Genomic DNA, 24,221 nt, shown 5'->3' on the forward strand with positions numbered 1-24,221 from the left:
ATGTTCTCCCCGTGTTCGCGTGGGTTTATTCCGGGTGCTCCGGTTCCTCCCACAAGTCCAAAGACATGCACTATAGGTGAATTGAATAAGCTAAATTGTCCGTAGTGTATGTGTGTGAATGCAAGAGTGTATGGGTGTTTCCCAGTGTTGGGTTGCGGCTGTAAGGGCTTCCGCTGCGTAAAACATATGCTGGCTAAATAGGCGGTTCATTCCACCGTTGCGACCCCTGATTAATATAGGGACTAAGCCAAAGGAAAATGAATGAATAAATAAATAAAAATTCACCAGACCCTATTAATAAAAAGTATTCAGATGTGTTGTGGCATTTGTATGGACACATATCAAAGCAGTATCTTTGAATACCATTGTGAGCTGTAGATAAATTGCCATGATTTAGCATTACTTTACAATGGTACTACCTAGATGCATTTGCATAACTGTGTAATGACAGCCAGCTTTGGGACTTTTTAAGTAAAAATATGAAGAAAAAAAAGCCATTTAGGTAAACAGTTCAGGTTAGAGGTTAGAACTTCACCTGTTTAGATGTGTGGATCAAAGTTTAGTAAGCTTGAATTTAAATTAACACAGGCATTCATTTAAAAAGCATTGACATCAGCGACCCCGAGCTTTGTCTTACTTGTGTATCATCTAGTTGAGTAAACTGAAATAGTTATACAGAGTTATTTATAAACCATAGCAAGTTTTATTTATTCGTTGTCACGGAAGGAACTACACTGAAGAGAATAGTAACAATTGTCATTTGACACATATTATTACTATTAATACTTAGTTGCAATTATTTATGTAGGTAAAGGCTTAATTATTTTCACAAATACTCCCATTTTTTAAGCAGATCAACAGTGATTGAACTATATATCAAGCATTAATGGGAGCCTCATCATCAATTGCTGTTAAGTTATTGCAAGTGTCATCTTGGTAGTTATTAGATCACATGGTGAGGAGTGCATAACTATTTTGTAATTAAACCAGTTTTTTTCAGGCAACGTTTTTTCTTCGAAAAGTATAAGAGTTACACTTGCTCTATAAAAAGATTGTGTCAGATAATAATGTGTTGAATGTTGTAAAAAAACTGTTACGTTCAGATTTAAATAAATTAAAGAAACTAACTTCACTTTTATGGTAAAGTGCTATATAGTAGCAGCACAGTAAGTAGCAATGGTTAATGTAACGGTCAAAGAGACTATACAGTAATAGGCAGCATGCTTCTCATTTTTGGTGTCTTCTAGGGATGTCACGATACTATAAATTTAGACCAAGATACTATACCATCTGAAGTATTACGATATCAAGTATTATCACGATGCTGTATTAATTCATAACTCAAATCAGTTGGCATTTCTGTATGGAGTTTGCATGTTCTCCCTGTGTTCGCGTGGGTTTCCTCCAGGTGCTCTGGTTTCCCCCTACAGTCCAAAGACATACACTATAGGTAAATTGAATAAAATAAATTGGCCGTAGTTTATGTATGTGCATGTGAGAGTGTATGCATGTTTCCCAGTGCTGGATTGCAGCTGGAAGGGCATCCACTGTGTAAAAGATATGCTGGATAAGTTGGTGGTTCATTTCGCTATGGTGACCTCTGATTAATAAAGGGACCAAGCCGAAGGAAAATGAATGAATGAATGAGCGTCCCACTGATAAATGATGTAAAACCTAGTAGTTTGAAGAATAATGATAATAAAAATTAATTGGCTTAAATTTACAATGGATTATTTATGTATTAATGACATTAATTCAGTAATATAATGTTAATTAGTGAACTTTGTTTCAATGAATGACATTTTACTATGTCTCCTGTAAATCATGGGAAGAAAGAAAATCCCAGAAAAATACAGTTAAACAAGACATATTTGAAATGTAAATCACACTGAACTGAACTAAACTGAGCTTTAACTCTGAAAACTGGACTGACACAGTTTCAGTTTACTAGAACTTCTATGTTAAGCTGCTTTGACACAATCTACATTGTAAAAGCGCCATAGAAATGAACATGAATTGAATTGAATCTTCCAATGTACCAAAAAAGTGGTACCAATTGTTTAAAAACCTTATCTCTCTTTGACCTGCCATGTATATCCTGAATGTTTTCCAGCCTAATTTGACTTCACAACAATGGTAACCCTACAAAACATCAAATTAACTTCAATCCTTGTATATTTTCACCACATCATTTTGACATTTATTCTCTTTACACAGTCACAGACTTTTTATTTTAAGATTTTCCTAAGATAAACCCCAGTGTATTCACTTTGTATAATAAAAACAGATCTCTACATATGAAAACGGTGTAACTAAGTATTTATTTACAGAAACAGTGAGTTCTTGGTAAGTTTTGCATTAGTTTTAAAATTGCAGCGACTTCTTAAATGGAAATGTAAAAGAGCTTAGTTTGCGAGAGTTCTTCTGAAACCTGTCAGCCTGTTTCACTGGTTGAAAAGATCCGGTTAAACCTTGCAAAAATGCAAATAACCCTGTGTTTTGGGTTCTTGACCTAAAGAAGCTCCACATTTCTTCCTCATGTATTGAGAAACAGCACTCTGAACTTGAACTATAAAGTATCAGTCACTACCGAAGACCACAACATGTTGATATTTCAGCCCTCTCAATAAAAAGGAGATTTACATATAATGTTTAAAGGTAGTTTTTTGTAAAGCAGGCATGAGTTAGAAACCACTGCCCCGGGCTCTCAGAGGAACTATCACGTTCTGTAATACATAGAGGGAGACTCTCTTTATGAGTTGCTCTTTAGCACTACCCCATTTGAGTGTGTATTTGAGGAAGTATAAGTGAGGTAAACAGATGTGCATGGTTTATGTAAAGACTGCTTCTGGAGCTTGTTCAAATTTTGTCATGTATAACTTTGCTTATCTATATAGTGATGTCACTTGATGTGGTTATTTTTGTCAAGCTCTGCAAATATGTGGATATGCGTGTAATTTGAGGCTGCTTGCACTCACAGACGCCATTAAAATGGCAGTTAGTATACTTTTTCCAGTTGTTTCCGGTTCTTCCATCTCTGTGCGTGGTGCCCTGCTGAGACTTGCCTTTGATGGAAACCCCAGTGCAGTTAATATCTCTCAACTCTTTCTCGCCCTTTCTTCTCCCTTGTTAGTTTCCTTCATCTTTTCTCATTCCTTAAGGCTAAGGCGGGAGATGGCTGTCCCACTTCTTGTCCCAGCTTGTCCCGTCTGAACTCTTTCTCGCACACACACGTCTGCTTACTTTTTTCCACATCTTTTTTATGTGTCCTCAGTCCTGTTAGACACTCTGTATCTTTTGTGAATCATTGAGGTCAGACTGTACAATTCTGACCTACAAGGCCAATTTCTTACACAGCCAATTTCAAGGCCAAAGTGTATATAAACATTTTTCATTCACATTTCTTGTTTTATATACTGTGACTGTTGCAACACAGGCTCATTCTGAAAACGTAGCCCTATATACATTTCTGGAGATCGCGAATTATGTAGCCAGAAGTACATATGGCTGCATTTCGTCTTTAAAATGAACACTATGGGATGGTACGACACCATTCCTTTTCTCGCCTACCAGCTAACTGCTTACCTCCATATGGACTGCCTTCCCGCTGTTACCAGTTTGTTCAATAGTGCAGAGTGGAGTTGACAATGACGATGGGGTTCGAGCACAGTAAAGAACGGTTTCAGAAAGCAGGATTCAAGCCTCTAGTGGATTCACAAAAACAAAAACTGCAAAAACATAGCTCCTGGGACATATTTGACACTCTCCAGAAATGTATATAGGGGTATGTATCAATAATGTGCCTGGGTTTAACTTTTTCCTATACTATATACACTCAAAGAAGTTTTTTTTGTTGCTTGTTTAAACTACATATTTAAAATGAGCTGAAAAAACATAATCCTTGAGATTTTTTTGGGACAGCTTAATTATTTTATGTTCAATCCACTTAAGTTTGAAAGTAACTTAATCGATTTGTGTTGGGACGACTTGAATGAATTGTGAGGAACACAGGAAAAAATTCTGGGTTCCACCTAATTACTTCATGTTGCCTCAACACAAATCAATTAAGTTAAGTTAATAGTTTTTAAAAATTTAAGTGGATTGAACAAAGTACAATTAAGTTGTCCCAAAAAAACCTAAATGATTATGGTATTTCAACTCATTTCAAATAAATAGTTTAAACAAGCAGCAAAAGTAATTTTTTAAGTGTAACTGTCTTTAAAAGTACCATGATATATTATATTTTGTGTGTGTGTGCGTGTGGGTGTGCGTGAGCTTTTCAGCCCAATCTCATGAGTAAACAGATCTAGTACATATTGACAGAAAAATATAATACATTTTTGCACTAATACATGCAATTTCATTCGTATGTGATTTCTTAAAGGAAGCATGACCCCAGTCTTCATTGAGGAATAGACAATTTGGACTAAAATGTACAAATGAATTTGTATAAATTTACATTGGCCTCTAAATGAAGAAGTTGCTGTGAGAATGCGTTGAATAGATCTCTTCGACTATAGATTGTTACATATGGAAAACTTTCTAACATATGCACATATTACATACATGCACATTTGTGTTCGAAATTTTGCTGGGTAGGTGATTTCTTTATATTAGTAAGACCTCAATGTATCATCAGCAGCCACAAGGTTTTTTTTTTTTGTTTACCTGAATTTTTTTTCAGTAGACATTGACTTGTCTTTAATGAATCATCAAGCTTTAAGCTAATCTTGTTTAATATTCTATAAAAAAAGTAATCTAATTTTTGATGATGGGTGGCCTGAAGGTGAGTAAATTAGCAGCATGTCTTAATTTTGGGGTTAACTGTCCCTTTAATGCCAGTGTCAGACAGATTGTGTGAGTGTGTAATGTTTTTGGCAGGCTCCAGGTTTATCCCTCATCGGTTTTGTCTTGGTGTCGCACCAGACGTGACTCTAGAATAAACACTTTTTAGGCCACAAGTCTGTCTACTTCACTCGGCTCTTTTTGTGCAGAATTCCCAGCGTGTGATTCAGCATGAGTGATGGGCTGGTTAAATTACAGGCTCTCTTTGTTTGTGTCTGGAGGTAAAAAACTTGTGTTATGTGTGAAAGAAACTTATAAACACTGTGTTTTACAAAACTGAGTTACAGATGTTTTTATATTAGTTATTATGTTTGACTAATTGTATACAAAAATGTATAAGTTGTTTTTATTAGCCAATATGCACCAGTATGCACTATTTTTAAGCACTGCAGTGGAAAAAGCTAAACAAATGGGGGCTTTTAAAATAATAATTGGGTAAATGTATTCTATATTTTGGAAATTAATTTATTGGTCATTATTTACTGGCAATTTTATAATAAAAAAAACACACAAACAGTACAGGTAAACAAAAATAATATCTGTGGCTTCAGACAATACATTTAGTAATACACTCAAAATAAATTAGGGATGCACAGATCCTGATATTTGGATCAGATATCGGTTCGATACCGCATATTTTTGCTGGATCAGGATGGGTATCGGCCAGCTGGTACCGATCCAAATCCGATCTTGCATGTGCACTTGATTCTGTGTAATTTATAAGCCAACAAAAGCCATGGAGGTAGCCTATTATAAGTCACTAGAAAATTGTCATGTAGGCCTATTACATCCCAAATGTTCTGAAGCCGTTCCATAGTTTAATGTGAAGTGAATATTCACGTGGTTAAATTCATCTTCAGTTCAGCGCCTCCCTCTGCTGCACTTGTCAATTCTCCATTCATTCACAATTTAAACTGCATGTTGCATTCGTTGATGACAACACGAAAAACTTTCTCCAAGACTATTTGTTCCTTTTAGTTTAAATAATCAGTGGAGAAGTGCATTTAGTTTTGCATTAAATGGGTTCATTTGACCTGCAACAATGAGTTCATTGCTGTTTCTAAATCTAATATGTTTCTAAATTGTATTAATTTTATTAAATTAATAAAAGAGAAACTGAAGGGCACAACATGGATTTAATAAGTAAAACTGGCCTCAGACAGTTTAGCAAATATCAGGCTTTGCTAAAAGGCTGGTTATTTTACCAACGATTAGGGTCAACAGTGGTAGCCTATACAGATATCAAAGAAAAATCTTAATAATAAAAAAGGAACCATAAGCTGGACCACAACATATCATATCAATGTCTTAACGAATGCTCAAATAATGTTGCCTAGTTTACAGCTAGCATTATGTTTTTAGTTAGATTGTCCTGTCTGTCATATACAGTAGGCCTATAGGTCTGTTATTTTTACTAAAGAAGATATATGAGTTTTTATTTGAGTTTAGCACCAGAGCTACAGTATCGGGATCAGATCTGTATCGGTCAATACTCAGAACTTTGGTATCGGGATCGGATCAGTTCCAAAAAATGGTATTGGTGCATCCCTAAAATAAATTCATTGGATTTACCAAATATTTTTAATGTAACTGGTTGAAAATAATTTATATGTGTTGAATTTAAACAAACAAATCAGGTTGATCATTACTCAATTTAATTTGTTGTTTAAATTCAGCCAATATAAAGTGCCTGCAACCAGTAACATTAAGAAAATGTAGTAAAGGCAATGAATAATTTATTTTAGTGTAGAAATAGTCTGATACTGAACATTATCTCTGTTACCTTTAATAAATTACCTCTGCACTTCGAGAAGACATTTTGTGTCATTATCGTAATTTTGTGAGTATTCAGAACTGATCCATTCAACATGAAATAGTCTGTAAGATAATGTTTGCTTTTATTTTGCAGGCGCTGGATCTGGACCGCAGTGTACTGCACAAAATGAAGAAGTCAGTCAAGGCCATAAACAGCTCTGGTCTGAGTGAGTGTCACAAATGACTTCCAATCAGACAACCAATAGCAAATCGTGCACGTTGATGCCAGTTCAGACTGCATGATTTTAGCCCCGATTTTGACGAAATCGCCGACAGGATTTGAGAAATTGCAAATTGAGAATTCCCTGAAATCACAAGCTAATCTGTGCTCGTTCACGTGAGTATCAATCACACAGTGTGAACTATCAAAGATGCGGTATGGGAGAATCGCAGATGAGTCGCTGACGCCTGTGAGATATTTGGCATGCTAAATATCTGGAGCTTTCGGCGATTCAAATCACACCGCGTGAAATGAGTTCTGACTGAAAATAACATCGGCGATTACCTACACTGTAAAAAGTGGAAACTTAAACAAATTACTTCGACTTGTTACAATTAAAGGAATTAAGTTTGACAAACTCAATTTATGACAGTTTTCAGTAATAAATTAAGTTAGTCTTTTAGGTGTAACAAGTTTTAGTGATTTATTTAACAAAACAAGAATGGAACATACATACAGTACAGTACAAATCATCCAATATAATATTGGAAATGTAATTATAATAGTTATAATACTTTTATTACCGTACAAATAATTCTCTTCCCATGTTAAAATAAAAATAATACTTTTATGTTTTGTGACAAATACAAGTATTGCTCATTATTGATAGTGAACGATACTTATACTTGCCTTAAATAAATTACTAAAAACCTGTTACACCTAAAATAACTAACTTAATTTATTACTGAAAACTGTTATAAATTAAGTTTGTCAAACTTAATTTATTTAATTGTAACAAGTCAAAGTAATTTGACTTGTTTAAGTTTCCACTTTTTACAGTGTACAGCCAATGAGAGAGCAGCATCCACTAGTATGGGTATCTGCAGGCCAGCGCAAGGTTGGGTGAGAAGTTAAACCTCTTTTCTGTTCTTGTGTGGTTTCCGCTCGTGTCTGGTTGTGAGATGTGACAAAGTTGTGGGCGATTCTTCCAATTGTAAAGGCATGCAGTGCGAAACCCTCTGTCCCTGATCCATCTTGCAGTATAAACACAGCAGCGACAGAATGCTACCCCAGATAGTTATGCAGTGTGAAAACATCTGTGACGCAACTACTTTGAAAACCATGCAGTCTGAACTTGGCATTACTTGCACTCAAAAGTTCTGTTTTGAAATAAGATGATTTTTAAGTAAATTTCAAGTGATCTTTTAGCACAGTTTACTCTGTCAATACCAAATAATACAGTACATGACAATAGCCTTGAACAAAGCATTTAGTTTCATTTACAGTGTGATTGGGGTTATTGTTACTCTAGCGAGCAGGTTTTGTTCTCTTGCTCACACATTCCTTTCATTCCTACCAGGAACAGCGATACCTGTTCCAGCAGGAACCTGATTTTTTGCCTCTCTGTGTTACATTATTACAATACACTGCCTTTCTTACTTAGAGTTTTTGACTTGTTTATAGTCCAAATATCTAAAAATTCTTAAATCAAGAAGCATTTTCTAGACAAACAAAAAGTGTCTTGTTTTCAGAAATAATATGTCAAAATTAAGTGAGTTTTTCCTGAAAACATGCAAAATAGTCTTGTTTTCGCTTTGAAATAAGATTATTTTGCTTACTCCACTGTCAGATTATTTTGCTAGCTGGTGAATTATAATTGCCCTTAACTTAAATGCATACTATTTATGTAGTCAACATGAGACCAAAGGTCCTGTTTCCACTTTGTATTACCATGCTATTTCAGAGATCGAATCGCAAGTGATCAGTGACCATTTCCACTTGACATTAGCATGCTATCAAATGTGTCTCTTGAGCTCACATGTGGTTAGATTTCATTGAGACCCTTCCCTATTTTACCACACACCATATCAACTTTGCAGAAGCGCTTAATGAGATGCACATGTTCTATTGAAAGCAATCGAATGAAAAGGATGTAAATGGATATTAATCGTAATCCGTGTGTGTGCTGGTTCAATGAAGTAAAGGATGAACACTTGTTTTGATGCACTTTTTACATATCAACATATCTATAACGATCACCTATTAGATCAGAAGTGGAGAGTAGATGATCTTTTGTTTCTGTTTGAGTGCTTTCAACCACATGAATGTTTACATTACTAAAGCAATCCAACCAAATGAAGTTTTGACTACTACTGAAAATGGTAGAAAGTGGACAAGTTCAAAACAGGTTACACCCGTATTTTGTGTCAACATGTTGTGATCTGGTTGGCGAAACGGTATCTGTCTGAAAACCGGGTTAAAATGGGACCCTATTTGCTAATTTGAATAAGTAACAAATAAATTGATCTGCAGAAAAATGTGTTTGCCTTTATTTTAATCAATCTAAAAAATCTACTAATTTAAAACTAGCTTTTTTTGGTTATTGAAATGTAATCTGTAATTACATGAAACTAATTAAGTACATGTAATTAATATCACACAGTGAATGAATAATGAAACAAATGCATTACAGCTGAATAAAAATATTTAAAAATTAAATAAAATTAAAACTAAAAATAATTTAAAAGCTAATATTAGCCAGACAGAGTCTGTGAACTTGTATTCTTATGATTGTGCAAAAAAATCCTAAGGATTTATTTCTTTATTTATAGGAATAGGATTTTTTAAATATATTTGCACAAAAAAAAAAAAAAACAAGCAGTCAACAACAAAAACAAATATACAATCAAACATCCCCAACTCTAATTTCCCTTTTGTGGCTTTAACAGAGAAGACACATAGCTAACAGTCTGCAAACATTAAATTCCTCAAGCGTCACACAAATGCACAGCAAGTGTACGTTTAGGGTGCATACACAACTCCAAGGGGGATCTTTTGTGATTGTATGAGATTAAATATCCTCCTGCTCTAAGAATTGTAAATTGTCAACATACAGTTGAAGTCAGAATAATTAGCCCCCCTGAATAATTAGCCCTCTGGTAATTTTTCTGTTTAACGGAGGGCAGATTTTTTCAGCACATTTCTAAACATAATAGTTTTAATAACTCATTTCTAATAACTGATTTATTTTATCTTTGCCATGATGACAGTAAATAATATTTTACTAGATATTCTTCAAGACACTTCTATACAGCTTAAAGTGAAATTTAAAGGCTTAACTAGGTTAATTACATTAACTAGGCAGGTTAGGGTAATTAGGCAAGTTATTGTATAATGATGTTTTGTTCTGTAGACTATCGAAAAAATATAGCTTAAAGGGGCTAACAATTTTGACCTTAAAATGGTTTATAGAAAATTAATAACTGCTTTTATTCTAGCCGAAATAAAACAAATAAGACTTTCTCCAGAAGAAAAAATATTATCAGACATACTGTGAAAATTTCCATGCTCTTTTAAACAGCATTTGGGAAAAGGTGGGCTAATAATTCTTACTTCAACTGTATGTAAGAAAGGGAGACCATGTTTCAAAATTTTTTTTTTTTAACCTCTGGGAGTAAATTAGATTTTTTCAAGCTGAATAAAATACATCACGTCTTTGACCCGTCTACTATGTGTTGGGGACTCTATTTTTTCCAATAGAGAAGAATTAAACGCCTTGCCATAGTAAAAGGAATTACTCTACATATTTCTTCTTTAAGTCCAATATTGTTGGGGTTGGTTCCAAAAATTGCCAACAGTTCAGGTTCAATAAGAAAACCAAAAATATAACTAAACCATTGAAAAATATCTTTCCAAAACCTCCATAGATTTGTGCAGAACTAAAACCTGTGGGCAGTTATGGCTGGTGAACTTGAGCATCTGTTGCATGCTGGACTAGCAATATGATAGATCCTAGACCTAGACTATTTGAAATTTGTAAAATGTAATGTGAAGTATTTTAAATTGAATAAGGGCATGTCTGGTACAGTGTGATAATGAGCGTACTTTATTTAAAATACCATCCCATTCCCAAAAGGTTTTAATATTTTCTAGATTTTGAAGATCTATTATACAAATAAAAAAAATATATATGAGAAATCAGTCCTCTACTTTCGGGTTTTAAGTCTAATAATGCATCAATTACTGAGGCAGCAGGTAATTCAGGAAAAGCTTTTAATTTTGACTTCATGAAATCTGAAATCATAAGAAAGTAAACATTCGTATGTTATTATTAAATAATTTAACTTAATATTTGTTAAAAAAGGGACACACTTCACAATAAGGTTTCATTACTTTATGTATTTATTGTCATGAATTAATGATGAGGGCAACATGGTGGCTCAGTGGTTAGCACTGTCGCCTCACAGCAAGTAGGTCGCTGGTTCGAGTCCTGGCTGGATCAGTTGGCATTTCTGTGTGGAGTTTGCATGTTCTCCCTGTGTTGGTGTGGGTTTCCTTCGTTTGGTCCGGTTTCTCCCACAGTCCATAGACTGTGAAAATTGAAACATTCATGTTATTATTAAAGAGCCCATATTATACATGAAATAGGGTCATATTTAGGTTGTAAGGGTCTCCAACAACAGTCTAATATGCATGCAAGGTCAAAAAACACTTTGATGGTCTTATAATCTGCATTTATTGTTACCTAATTATCCCAGCGACTCCCATATGAATCGTTCAGCGATTCATTTGTTCCCAAACCCCTCCTCAGCGCGAAGCTAATCTGCGCTGATTGGACCGATGACAGCCTGCTGCGATTGGTCGACACAGACAGGCTTCAGCGCGAGACAGAGTGAAATGCCCAGCTGCTAATCTACAATATAAAAGTAGTCACAGTGCATACACGCTTCATAGTGGTTTTTGGCTGCCATTGGGTGAATGTAAACACAGACGATGGACTAGAAAATACTGACGACTAACTATTTTATTGAGCAAAAAGTCCAAGAACTGGCAAGGAGATCTCCTAGCCTCCTAGTCACAGTCTTCTTGCTCTTTTCACACACACACACACCCACACACACGCACACACACACAGGGCCTGCGCGTCCATAGAGGAGCGGCTGAATAGAGAGGGCGAGGCGCTCAGTTATATCCGCGAATACCCGTGCGTTACACACACACACACACACAGGGCCGGCGCGTCCATAGAGGAGCGGCTGAATTGAGGCGGCGCGGCGCTCAGTTATATCCGCGAATACCCGTGCGTTACACACACGAGGAGACACACACACACAGGGCCGGCGCGTCCATAGAGGAGCGGCTGAATTGAGGCGGCGCGGCGCTCAGTTATATCCGCGAATACCCGTACGCTACACACACGAGGAGACACACACACACATTACTTGAACGTTGCATGTGTGTAAACAGCTGACGATCCGTAATCAAAGCGGCACGCGTCGCGTTTTCAACGTGGCTTTACACGCGATATGAGAATATAAAGAGTTAACCTGATACAGCACACGCAGTTACAAGTAACAAAACACAACTAAATACATAATTTGCAAGATAGAGTAAACGAGGCAACAGTTTTAATCGCACGTACTTACACTGGTGAAATGGGGGAAGAAACTAATCCATGATGCACTGATCCATGTTCAGACAGTCTTCACTGATCCTTCCTTTAACAAACTGATGAAGTCTTCTTTGAAAGCATATAGTTTTCAGAAGTACTCAGAACTGCTCAAGGCTGGGCTATAATGCTGAGGTTTCCTCTTTAATTAGCCTCAATAATATCCATCTGCACAGCGTGACTTCATTCGACCGGTGTCTGTGTGTGTGTGTGAGACTTTTTTTTCTGTTAGTGGGCAGGGCCGCAGGTTTCAAATCTCCTGGGTTTGCGCGCCCAACTACTTGTGTTTCGTAGCTGCGTCATCGCGAAACACCTAATGACTCGTTATCAAGACGACTCGTTTGAAGCACTATGAGTCGACTCTTTTATAGATGAATCAATAGTTTTAAACACTGTACACTTACAGATTTAAGCCTTAGCTGGATATTTCACTTCACTTAGAGCTGTGTTACACACTACATGGAAGGGCATTTTCAAAAACCCATAATATGGGCTCTTTAAATAATATATCTGAATATTTGTTTTAAAAACACACTTTACACTCTCAGAAATAAAGGTACGCAAGCTGTCAGTGGGGTGGTACCTTTTCAAAAGGTACAAATTTGTTCATGAAGGGTCCATATTAATACCTCAAGGGTACATATTAGTACCTAAAAAGTACAAAAGTTTTTCTTTTAAAATTTTTAGGTACTACTATACTATACTTTTAAGGTACCAATATGGACCCTTCAAGTACAAATGTGTACTTCTTAAATAGGTACCACTCCAGTGACAGCTCGTGTACCTTTATTTCTGAGAGTGTACAATAAGGTTTCATCATTTAATGTATTTAATGTCATGAATTAATTATGAACAATACTTGTACAGCATTCAGTAATCATAGTTTAGCATTTACTGATGCATTAATAAAGTAAGAATTCATGCTTGCTAACAGTTAATGCATTGTGAGTTACAATGAACAACTGTATTTCCATTAACTAATGTTAACAAAGATGAATAAATACTGTAATAAATGCAATATTTAATGTTTTTTATATCAGTAAATACATTAACTAACATTAACAACCTTATTGTAAAGTGCTATCAAAATGATATGCATCTAACATCATTCTTTCTAGCACAAACACTCTTGTTTTCTCGTAGAATAGACTGCACATGTATGTTTGGAACAGATTTTAAAGACCCATTTGTGTTATCGTGGCTGATTCATATGGAATGTTGTATTATTAATCCTATGCTAGAACATAGCAAGGCAGGCCAAATGTATTTATAATTCGTAATGTATAATGTAGCACAAGGTTTTTTGCTGATAGTAACCCAGATCTCAGGCAGCCTGTTGGCCTTCTGCTGTAATGCACACAGCACTGGGAGTGGTTACTAAGCTCTTTTTTTACAGCTCTCCGCTCATAAACTAGGAAGTATGTTCTTTTGCAAGCGGTAGCAATGGAAAAGACCCATGTGACCCAAGTTTACTCATGCCCACATGATACACTGAGATAAGGGCAAGCAAAGTGTATTACAAACAAATGAGCTCTATAAAGCAACGTCTGAAGCTGTATAGTCTTTCAAATTGAGCATTTGAATGTTTATATGTTTTTTTTTCCTGTTGAGCACAAAAGAGGATATTTTACAGAATGTTGGAAACAGGTAACTTTCATCTGGGAGTCAATGGCTACCCATTTTCAACATTCTTCAAAATATCTTCTTTTTTGTGTTCAGCAGAAGAAAAGACGCTCATTGAGGATTTGAATAAGTGGAGGGTGGTAAATGATGGCAGAATGTTCCTTTTTGAGTGAAATATTCATTTAAATGTCCTTGATAAACAAACAAGCTTGTGTATGTAATAATAAAAGTGATGTGGAGGTCGGATGAGCAGTCTTTCTTTGTGTGTTTTTAGCTCATGTAGAGAACGAGGAGCAGTACATCCAGGCCATGGAGAGGTTTACGGATAACACTGTGTACAAAGATGACCCTGAGATGTCCAATTACTTCCTCACATTCGCTGGTTTCACCAAGGAGCTCACTGCTCTTTTCAAGAACTTGGTGAGCTTGTCTCTGACGTCCTTTGGTTGTTTGTTTATTTGCTGTGAATGTTTCAGGCTTGTATTTTGTGTTGTGCCTAAAAACATTAGCCCACTGTGCTAATTCAGTCTGCATGAGACACTGTGGGCTTTGTAGATTTCCACAGACTTATATATACTGTTATTACATATAGACCTCATGTTTTTTTTTGTGCCCACAGTTGCAAAACATGAATAACATCATCACGTTTCCACTAGACAGTCTGCTAAAGGGAGACCTCAAAGGAGTCAAAGGGGTATGCAATAAAAACAGTAATAAAAAAAAGCAATGACACAACTTTTTTTTCTTAAGTTGATTGGAAGCAATGTAATCAGACCTTTGTAGAATAGAACAAATATTAATATTTTACTCAAACTCATACCTAGTAAAATCCAGTAAATCCAGAGGGGCATGATTTATTAAAATTAGTTTAGAGATTATTTTTGAGAAATGTTTTGGGAGTTCTGCTCTCTTTTTTTTTGCTTGTTCAGAAACGCATTACAAGTAGTCATATTTTAATATTATAACCATTTAAAATAGCTATTAATTAATTAATTAATTTATTTATTTATTCATTTATTTGTTTATTCATTCATTCATTTATTTATTAATTTAATAATTTAGTCATTCATTTATTTATTTAATCATTCATTTATTTATTTATTCATTCATTTATTTATCAATTTATTTATTTATTTATTTATTCATTCATTCATTCATTCATTCATTTATTCATTTATTTATTCATTCATTCATTTATTTATTCATTTAATAATTTAGTCATTCATTTATTTATTTATCCATTTATTTATTTATTTATTTATCCATTTATTTATTTATTTATTTATTTATTTATTTATTCATTTGTTCATTTATTCATTTATTCATTTTTTATTTATTCATTCATTTATTTATTTATTCATTTATTTTCATTCATTTATTTATTTATTCATTTATTTATTTATTCATTCATTTATTTATTCATTTATTTATTTATTTATTCATTCTTTTTTTCATTTATTTATTTATTTATTCATTCATTTATTCATTCATTTAATAATTTATTCATTCATTTATTTATTCATTTTTTATTTATTTATTCATTCATTTATTCATTCATTCATTCATTTATTTATTCATTTATTTATTTATTCATTTATTTATTTGTTTATTTATTCACTCATTTATCTATTTATTTATTTATTTATTAGTTTATTTATTTATTTATTTATTTATTTATTTATTTATATCTTGAAGTATAATTTACTCCAGGTATTTCAAAGCTGAATAGTTTGTCTTACAGATTCTTCAGACATTATTACTATTTATGTGTTAACTTGTTGCTCAAGGAACATTAATTATTATTATCACTGTTAAAAACCACATGTTGCTGCTGTGGAAGCCACAGATAGTTTCAGGATTTTTGGATGCATAAAATTCTAAATATATATTTTGTAACATTAAAAATTGGTTGCATCTTTTTCTTAACAAAGGTTTAGGTATAAATAAGTATTAATTTCTTTAACAAATATTTTATTGACCATGAAACTTGTAAACACATGGATATGGCTTTCTTACTTTAAATATGTCTTTTTATTGTTTATTGAATTATCACATCTTTAAGATTATTAAACAATTGTCGTTTGCTTTTTGCCAGGATTTGAAAAAGCCATTTGATAAAGCATGGAAGGATTATGAAACCAAACTGTAAGCATTTATATTCATCTCTTTACTTCAACTTCCAAAAAAAAGCCCAATGTTGTGTTTTTTTCTTCTTATTATTTATTTAGTTAATTATTATTTGTGGTGATATGGGTTGGGTTCAGGGTTTGTTCTTAAAAATGCAAAAAGATTCAAATAAAGTATAAAAAATACAATGTTGTAATTCATTTTTTTTGTAGTAGTAAAGCTTTGGTAGTAAAACTTTAACATAAAACCATTGGAGTGTAACATTCTTTGAGTCTTTCCACTACCTTGTATTATCATGCATGAAAGAATATCAATTCAGAACAGTGTTTGTCATGATTGTAGATCAGTGACTAGCGTACAGGGGAAGTGGAGGTTGCATAACATAGACTTCATGTTTAGATGTTATGCATGATGTTTGAGCTCAAGTCTTGTGCCTGTAGCAGAGCTGAAGAGCTTATCACATTATAATACATCTATACCTTAAGTAAACAACAGCACCCATGTTTATGGTTTGTTTGTGCATACTGAGCATCATGAGTCACAGACTACTGTTCATTTATTTAATTCATTAAAATACATGAAACTACTTTACAGGAACAAGATTGAGAAAGAAAAGCGAGAACATGCCAAACAACACGGTCTGATCCGTACAGAGATCAGCGGTGGAGAGATTGCAGAAGAGATGGAGAAAGAGAGACGCCTGTTCCAGCTTCAGATGTGTGAGGTGAGAATGCACTTAGAGTCAGCAGCAGCGAGACTTTTCTTGAAATATTTTGCACGAGTGAGGGCCGTGGTTCACTTCTTGCCCTGAAGTCTTGATATAAATTCTAGAGCCATTTATTTGTTAAAGAAATTAAACCCTTAAAGCAAGGGTGCGCAAACTTGGTTCTGGAGGGGCAGTGTCCTGCAGAGTTTAGTTCCAACTAAATTAGATACAGATGAACCAGCTCATCAGGCTCTTTTTTAGGTATACTAGAAACATCCAGGCAGGTGTGTTGAAGGAAGTTGGAGCTAAGCTAAGTAGGACACCAGCCCTCCAGGACTGGGTTTGGTCACCCCTGCTTAAGCAAGATATTGATCAAAATTTTTCTGAAGACATTTCAAATGTCCCTAATATACACTACCTGACAAAAGTCTTCTTACCTATCCAAGTTTTAGGAACAACAAATAATAACTTGACTTCTAGTGGATCATTTGGTATCAGAAGTAGCTTATATGAAGGGCAAAGCCTCTAGATTATGCTTATTTTACCAAAATAAAATATGATCATGCATTGATTATTAATTATTTAATTAAGACAGTAAGGTCTGACTTAGAAAAAAAGTCTTGTCACTTAACAGTAATAATCTACAGTATAGAATATAAAGTCATGGTGCAGTGGAAACAGAATTAATATTGTGTATGACTCCCATGAGTTCGGAGGACTGCAACCATTCATCTTCACAATGACTCAAATAACTTCTTAATAAAGTGATCTGGAATGGCAAAGAAAGCGTTCTTGCAGGACTCCCAGAGTTCATCAAGATTCTTTGGATTCATCTTCAGTGTCTCCTCCATCTTACCCCAGACATGCTCGATAATGTTCATATCTGGTGGCTGGGCTGGCCAATCCTGGAGCACCTTGATCTTCTTTGCTTTCAGGAACTTTGTTGTGGAGGCTGAAATATGAGAAGGAACGATATCCTGCTGAAGAATTTGCCCTTTTCTGTGGTTTGTAATGTAATAGGCAGCACAAATGTCTTGATACCTCAGGCTGTTAATGTTGCTGTTCAATCTGCAGATCTCTAGCATGCCCCCATACTGAATGTAACCCCAAACCATGATTTTTCCTTCACTAAATCAGACTGATTTCTTTGAGAATCTTGGGTCAATGCAAGTTCCAATAGGTCTTCTGCAGTATTTGAGATGATTGGGATACAGTTCAACAGATGATTCTACCTTCTACCTGTTGTCCAAATGATTAACTAGAAGTTATTATTTGTTACTCTTACAACTGACCTCATCAAGGTCACTGACCTGACCTCATCAAGATGGCGCCGCGGATGGCCGCTTCGGCGGGGGGCTCTCCAGTGTTTGCACTGTTTTTGTTAGTCTGTCCTGTTTTATGTTTGTCAAACACGATCAGTTACACCAGGGACGAGCTGCTGAACATTCGGCAGTGCACACCAACTAATCAAGAACTGGATTTTGATTTTTGTGGCGTTTTGCGGAACATTGTAGTCGGCGGAGCAGCCGCATTGTGGAAACGCTACAAGACGCGCAAGCGTGGGAAGCGAGCCGGCGCGCTCGTCAGGCTAAGACAGCGCGGCTTCAGAACGGCGCTGCCCAGCATTCACCTGGCGAATCTCCACTCTCTTCCTAACAAAATGGACGAACTATTTCTGCTCACATGCAAAAACAAGAACTTTAACAACTCTGCTGTCCTGTGTTTCACGGAAACCTGGCTAAACGAAGCCATTCCGGACAGCGCATTAAACCTACCGGACTTTCAGCTGTACAGAGCAGATCGCGATACGGAGTCAACGGGCAAAACGCGCGGTGGTGGGACATGCTTTTACATCAACAGAAGGTGGTGTACGGATGTAACTGTGTTAAAGAAGATGTGCTGTCCTGATGTGGAAGTGCTTTTCATTAACTGTAAACCGTTTTATTCACCAAGAGAGTTTTCCTCGTTCATTCTCGTCTGTGTTTACATTCCACCGCAAGCACACGTGAGTACTGCACTGCAACAGCTGGCTGATCTGATCACAGAGACAGAACAACAACACCCGGACTCTGCTTTTATCATACTTGGGGACTTTAATCAGGCAAAACTCACACATGCCTAAATTCAAACAGCACATTACATGCCCCACCAGAGGCAATAAAATTTTGGACCATTGCTACACCACAATAAAGGATGCATATCGCTCCGTCGCCAGAGCAGCTCTAGGACTCTCCGATCACTGCCTGGTTCATCTTATACCAACTTACAGGCAAAAACTTAAAACTACTAAGCCAGTATTAAGGACTGTCAAGAGATGGACCAACGACACAGAGCAGGTCTTACAAGCCTGTTTTGAATGCACTGACTGGGATGTTTTTGAAGCTGCAGCCACAGATCTGGACGAGCTCACAGAGACTGTAACATCATACATCAGTTTCTGTGAGGAGTTATGCATCTCTACCAGGACCTACTTGTCATTTAACAATGATAAACCATGGTTCACACCAAAACTCAGACAGCTTCGTCAGGCCAAAGAGGATGCTTACAGGAGTGGTGACAGGATCCTGTACAATCGGGCCAGGAACACATTGACAAAGGAGATTGGTGTGGCTAAGAAAAGCTATGCCAAAAAGCTGCAAAACCAGTTTTCAGCTAACGACCCTGCATCAGTGTGGAGAGGCTTAAAAGATTTCACTAATTACAAGACACCGTCCCCCAGTATCGACAGCAATAAACATATTGCAAACGAGCTGAATATGTTCTACTGTAGGTTTGACACCTATGACCAGACACCTCACACCCGCCCGGACCATCTCCCTACACAGCCATCAACACCACATCAACACAGCCCGGACCATCGCCCTACACGGCCATCAATACCACATCAACACAGCCCGGACCATCGCCCTACACGGCCATCAATACCACATCAACACAGCCCGGACCATCTCCCTACACAGCCATCAACACCACATCAACACAGCCCGGACCATCGCCCTACACAGCCATCAACACCTCCAGCCATCTTCCTCTCCCCCCCTGCTCTTCAGATCAGTGAGGAAAATGTGCGTCAGATCTTCAGTAAACAGAAGAGAAGGAAAGCACCAGGGCCAGATGGTGTCTCACCAGCCTGTCTGAGAACCTGCGCTGACCAGCTGGCTCCCATTTTCTCCCATATCTTCAATAGATCACTGGAACAGCGCAAAGTTCCATCCTGCTTTAAGCGCTCCACCATCATCCCAATCCCGAAGAAGCCAAAGATCACAGGACTCAATGACTACAGACCTGTGGCCTTAACATCTGTGGCCATGAAGTCATTCGAAAGACTGGTGCTAGCATATCTGAAGGACATCACTGGACCCCTGCTGGACCCCCTGCAGTTCGCCTATAGAGCAAACCGGTCTGTGGATGATGCAGTCAACATGGGACTGCATTATACCCTACAACATCTGGACAAACCAGGGAACTACGCAAGGATTCTGTTTGTGGACTTCAGTTCTGCCTTTAACACCATCGTCCCATCACTGCTTGAGTACAAACTGGCCCAGCTCTCTGTTCCTAGCTCTGTCTGTCAATGGATCACCAGCTTTCTGACAGATAGACAGCAGCTAGTCAGAATGGGCAAAATCACATCCGACAGCCGCACCATCAGCACTGGTGCCCCCCAGGGATGTGTTCTTTCTCCACTGCTCTTCTCCTTGTACACCAACGACTGCACTGCAAAAGACCCCTCCATCAAACTCATTAAGTTTGCAGACGACACTACTGTTATCGGCCTTATCCAGAACGGTGACGAGTCTGCATACAGACAGGAGGTGGAGCGGCTGGCGTTATGGTGCAGATACAACAACCTGGAGCTGAACACGCTCAAAACAGTGGAGATGATAGTGGACTTCAGGAGAAACCCCCCTGCACTCCCCCCACTCACCATCATGAACAGCACTGTGGCTGCAGTAGAGTCATTCAGGTTCCTGGGCACCACCATCTCTCAGGATCTGAAGTGGGACACTCATATAGACTCTATTGTGAAGAAAGCCCAGCAGAGACTGTACTTCCTTCGTCAGCTGAGGAAGTTCAACCTGCCACAGGAGCTGCTCGTACAGTTCTACTCAGCTGTCATCCAATCCATCCTCTGCACTTCAATCACCGTCTGGTTCGGCTCAGCTGCCAAAACTGACCTCCGTAGACTACAGCGAATAGTCCGGACTGCTGAACGAATCACTGGCACTACCCTTCCTACACTTCAAGAACTGTACTCTTCCAGAGTGAGTAAAAGGGCTCGCAAAATCACTCTGGACGCCTCACACCCAGCACACTACCTGTTCGAACTGTTACCGTCTGGTCGGCGCTTCAGAGCACCAAGCACAAAAACAGCCAGACACAGGAAAAGTTTCTTTCCTCAGGCTGTCTACCTTATGAACAGTTAAATATTCCCCTACTGTGCAATAAATATGTGCAATACTTTCTCATACGCACTTGTACACAGCACCTTATATCAATATACAATGCAATACTTTCTACATTCGCACTTGTACACAGCACCTTGTAACCTGTATATTTATAACAATCTGTACATACAACTCAACATCCAGGTTTCTTCACTTACCGCATCTGTTTAATGTTCATCATTTTTTATTATTATTATTATTTTATTTTTTCAGATTATTTTGTGTTGTCACATGTCACTTTATGTACACTGGAAGCTTCTGTAGCCAAAACAAATTCCTTGTGTGTGTGAAGCACACTTGGCAATAAAACCGATTCTGATTCTGATTCTGATTCTGATTCTGATTCTGATTCTGAACTAGGATCAACGACAAGACTTTTGTCAGGCAGTGTATGTGTTTATATAATGTTTGTAATTCCTAAAGTTAACATATTTCCTGTGTTTAGACTTTGGGCATTTCCTAATGTCCACACTTGCAGTTATTGCACTTGACCATTTGTCTTCTTACATGATATATTTCCTGAATTTGGCCCAAGGTATTTAAGTGGGCTTGAAGATCGCAAGTGTGTGTAGAATATTTCAGTACCTGATAAAATATAGTACTATAAAAGTATATTGCGTTTTACTTCTAAATATCTCTATAACACTTCCAGATGACAAAATAATAATGTAATATAAATGACGAAAAGCTTTTATAAAATACACCAATAAAATATACTTTATGTTTTACTACCAAATTATATGGATTATATCTCACTAATTGAACCTACAATGGATTGTTTCTCTTTGCATCTTGCGATTTTGGTGCATAGGATAAGTTTGGATTTATTTTATATTAAAAACACAGTGCTATGATGATTTTAAGACCTAGGACAGTCTTGCACATACTTTCCCTCTCTGCACACATTCTCAAGTGTGTTATTTAATATATTTTGTTTTGCAGTACCTCATTAAAGTGAATGAAATCAAAGTCAAAAAGGGGGTCGACCTGCTTCACAACCTCATCAAATACTTTCATGCCCAGTGCAAGTATGTTTATTTCTATACATATAATTTATAATGTTATTAAATTCGCTATTTGTTTTTTTTTATAAATGCTTTCTTTTATCCACACAGTTTTTTTCAGGATGGGCTAAAAGTTGTGGACAATCTGAAACCTTTCATGGAAAAGCTTGCCACAGACTTAACAGCGGTACGTTTCATCAACATTACTGCATGCTCTTTTGTAGGAGGCTTTGTTTTGATTAAATCAATCAATCAATCAATCAATCAATCAATCAATCAATCAATCAATCAATTTTTATTTATATAGCACCTTTCTACAACCACGGTTGACCAAAGTGCATTACACAAGTAAAAGCAAATAATACAACACAACAAAAAAGGACACAATGCAAAACAATACAAAAATATCAATAAAAAATAACAAACATTAAAACATAATGAAGTGTCAGTGCCATGCAATAAAAGCCAATTGAAAACAAGTGGGTCTTAAGCTTGGCTATAAAAAGTGGCAGGTCAGTGATTGTACAATGCTCAGTAGGAAGTGTATTCCAGAGTTTAGGACCTGCCACTGCAAAAAAGCGATCACCCCACTGCTTGTATCTTGACCGAGGGACTTCAAGCTGAAGTTGGTCAGCAGATCGCAAAGCTCTTCGGTTTGTGAATGTACAAAATTTCGCATAAATAAGTAGGAGCAAGGCCATTGACGGCATTAAAGCCAAACATCAAAAGTTTAAAATCAATTAACTTTGGTGTTGGAGAATTGGTGTAATGTGTTCACTTTTCTGACTGTTAGTTAACATGCGAGCAGCAGCATTTTTCACAAGCTGCAAGCGATGAAGACATGACTGGTTAACTCCAACATAAAGTGCATTACAGTAGTCCAAACGTGAACTAACAAAAGCATAGGAAGGGCTTAGGAAGGGCTTGCCTTTAAAGAGAAGACGAAGCTGAAAAAAGCTTGCTTTAATCACAGAATCAATCTGCTTATCAAATTTTAGACTACTGTCTAGGCTCACACCCAAGTTTTTAACCACATGGCTGAAGCGAGGAAACTGAGCCAGATGTGCTGGAGATGAAATGGTTGACCTCTTAGTATTGTCAAACAGAATACACTCAGTTTTGTCTTCATTTAGGCAGAGAAAATTTTGTGACGGTAAATAGTCAGTTTCTTATGTTTCAATTGCAGGACAAGCAGACACAAGATGCGGAAAGGAAACAGTTGCTGCAGCTGAAAGAAACTCTCAAATCTGCCCTACAGTCTGAGTGTAAGGAGGTGAGGCACATCCATCAACTGTTCGGTGACTATGATGGATTTCGTCAGTTCCTGTGGTAACTCCTGTTTGATTTGTGTTACGAAAGGATGCTCAGTCGAAGCAGAACGCAGGCTACAGTCTTCATCAGCTGCAGGGCAATAAAGCTCACGGCACGGAGCGCTCTGGGATGCTCCTCAAACGCAGCGAGGGGTGAGTCCTCTCTTATTTACATTCATCTGCTTGTTAAAGATGCACCAAGCTAGCTTTCTTTCAAGCCAAACAATGATAATATTTAAAAGTAACACTCACAGACCCCAATAGGAGATCTATTTTAATATCTTTTATTTTGATACCACACACATACACAACACTGGAAGCAAAGATGGCAGAATCTGCAGGCTGAAGATTTGATTTCATGATGATGTCATCAGTTTGTAAAAGCCGTGTGTGTTACTTTGGTAGTTCAGGTTGAGTGTCAGCTTGAATGGTTTATTTTGTTATGGTGTTCTGTTAAAATCTGTGCACCCACCAACTGCTTTATGCCCTCTATCATTACTGCCCCTTACAGCTGACTGGCCTCAAGTATTTTTGGGATTCCGACACTGTGGTCAAATTTGTTTTTCAAATTTAGATTTTTTGGGATTGTTCACCCAAAAATGAGAATTCTGTCATAATTTACTCTTTATTTGTTTAACTTTTACCCTTTACTTGTTTAAAAGCTTTTTCGTTTCTTTATTCAGTTGAACATAAAATAAGATATTGTGAAGAATGCTAAAAACCTGTCACCAATG

General features: G+C 36.7%; 1 protein-coding gene across 1 annotated transcript in view; it reads left to right on the forward strand.

The window, feature by feature from the left end:
- asap2b (ArfGAP with SH3 domain, ankyrin repeat and PH domain 2b) overlaps nucleotides 1-24,221 on the forward strand; it is a 44,101-nt gene that overhangs the window by 1,868 nt on the left and 18,012 nt on the right. The window contains exons 2-10 of the mRNA XM_056445606.1: nucleotides 6,755-6,827; nucleotides 14,167-14,312; nucleotides 14,512-14,586; nucleotides 15,988-16,037; nucleotides 16,614-16,743; nucleotides 22,116-22,201; nucleotides 22,289-22,364; nucleotides 23,364-23,450; nucleotides 23,537-23,640. Of these exons, the coding sequence (XP_056301581.1) occupies nucleotides 6,755-6,827; nucleotides 14,167-14,312; nucleotides 14,512-14,586; nucleotides 15,988-16,037; nucleotides 16,614-16,743; nucleotides 22,116-22,201; nucleotides 22,289-22,364; nucleotides 23,364-23,450; nucleotides 23,537-23,640 (827 nt within the window). The remainder of the gene's footprint in view (nucleotides 1-6,754; nucleotides 6,828-14,166; nucleotides 14,313-14,511; nucleotides 14,587-15,987; nucleotides 16,038-16,613; nucleotides 16,744-22,115; nucleotides 22,202-22,288; nucleotides 22,365-23,363; nucleotides 23,451-23,536; nucleotides 23,641-24,221) is intronic.

The sequence above is a fragment of the Danio aesculapii genome, chromosome 20, assembly GCF_903798145.1.
Source record: "Danio aesculapii chromosome 20, fDanAes4.1, whole genome shotgun sequence".
In the NCBI taxonomy this organism is placed as follows: Eukaryota; Metazoa; Chordata; class Actinopteri; order Cypriniformes; family Danionidae; genus Danio; species Danio aesculapii.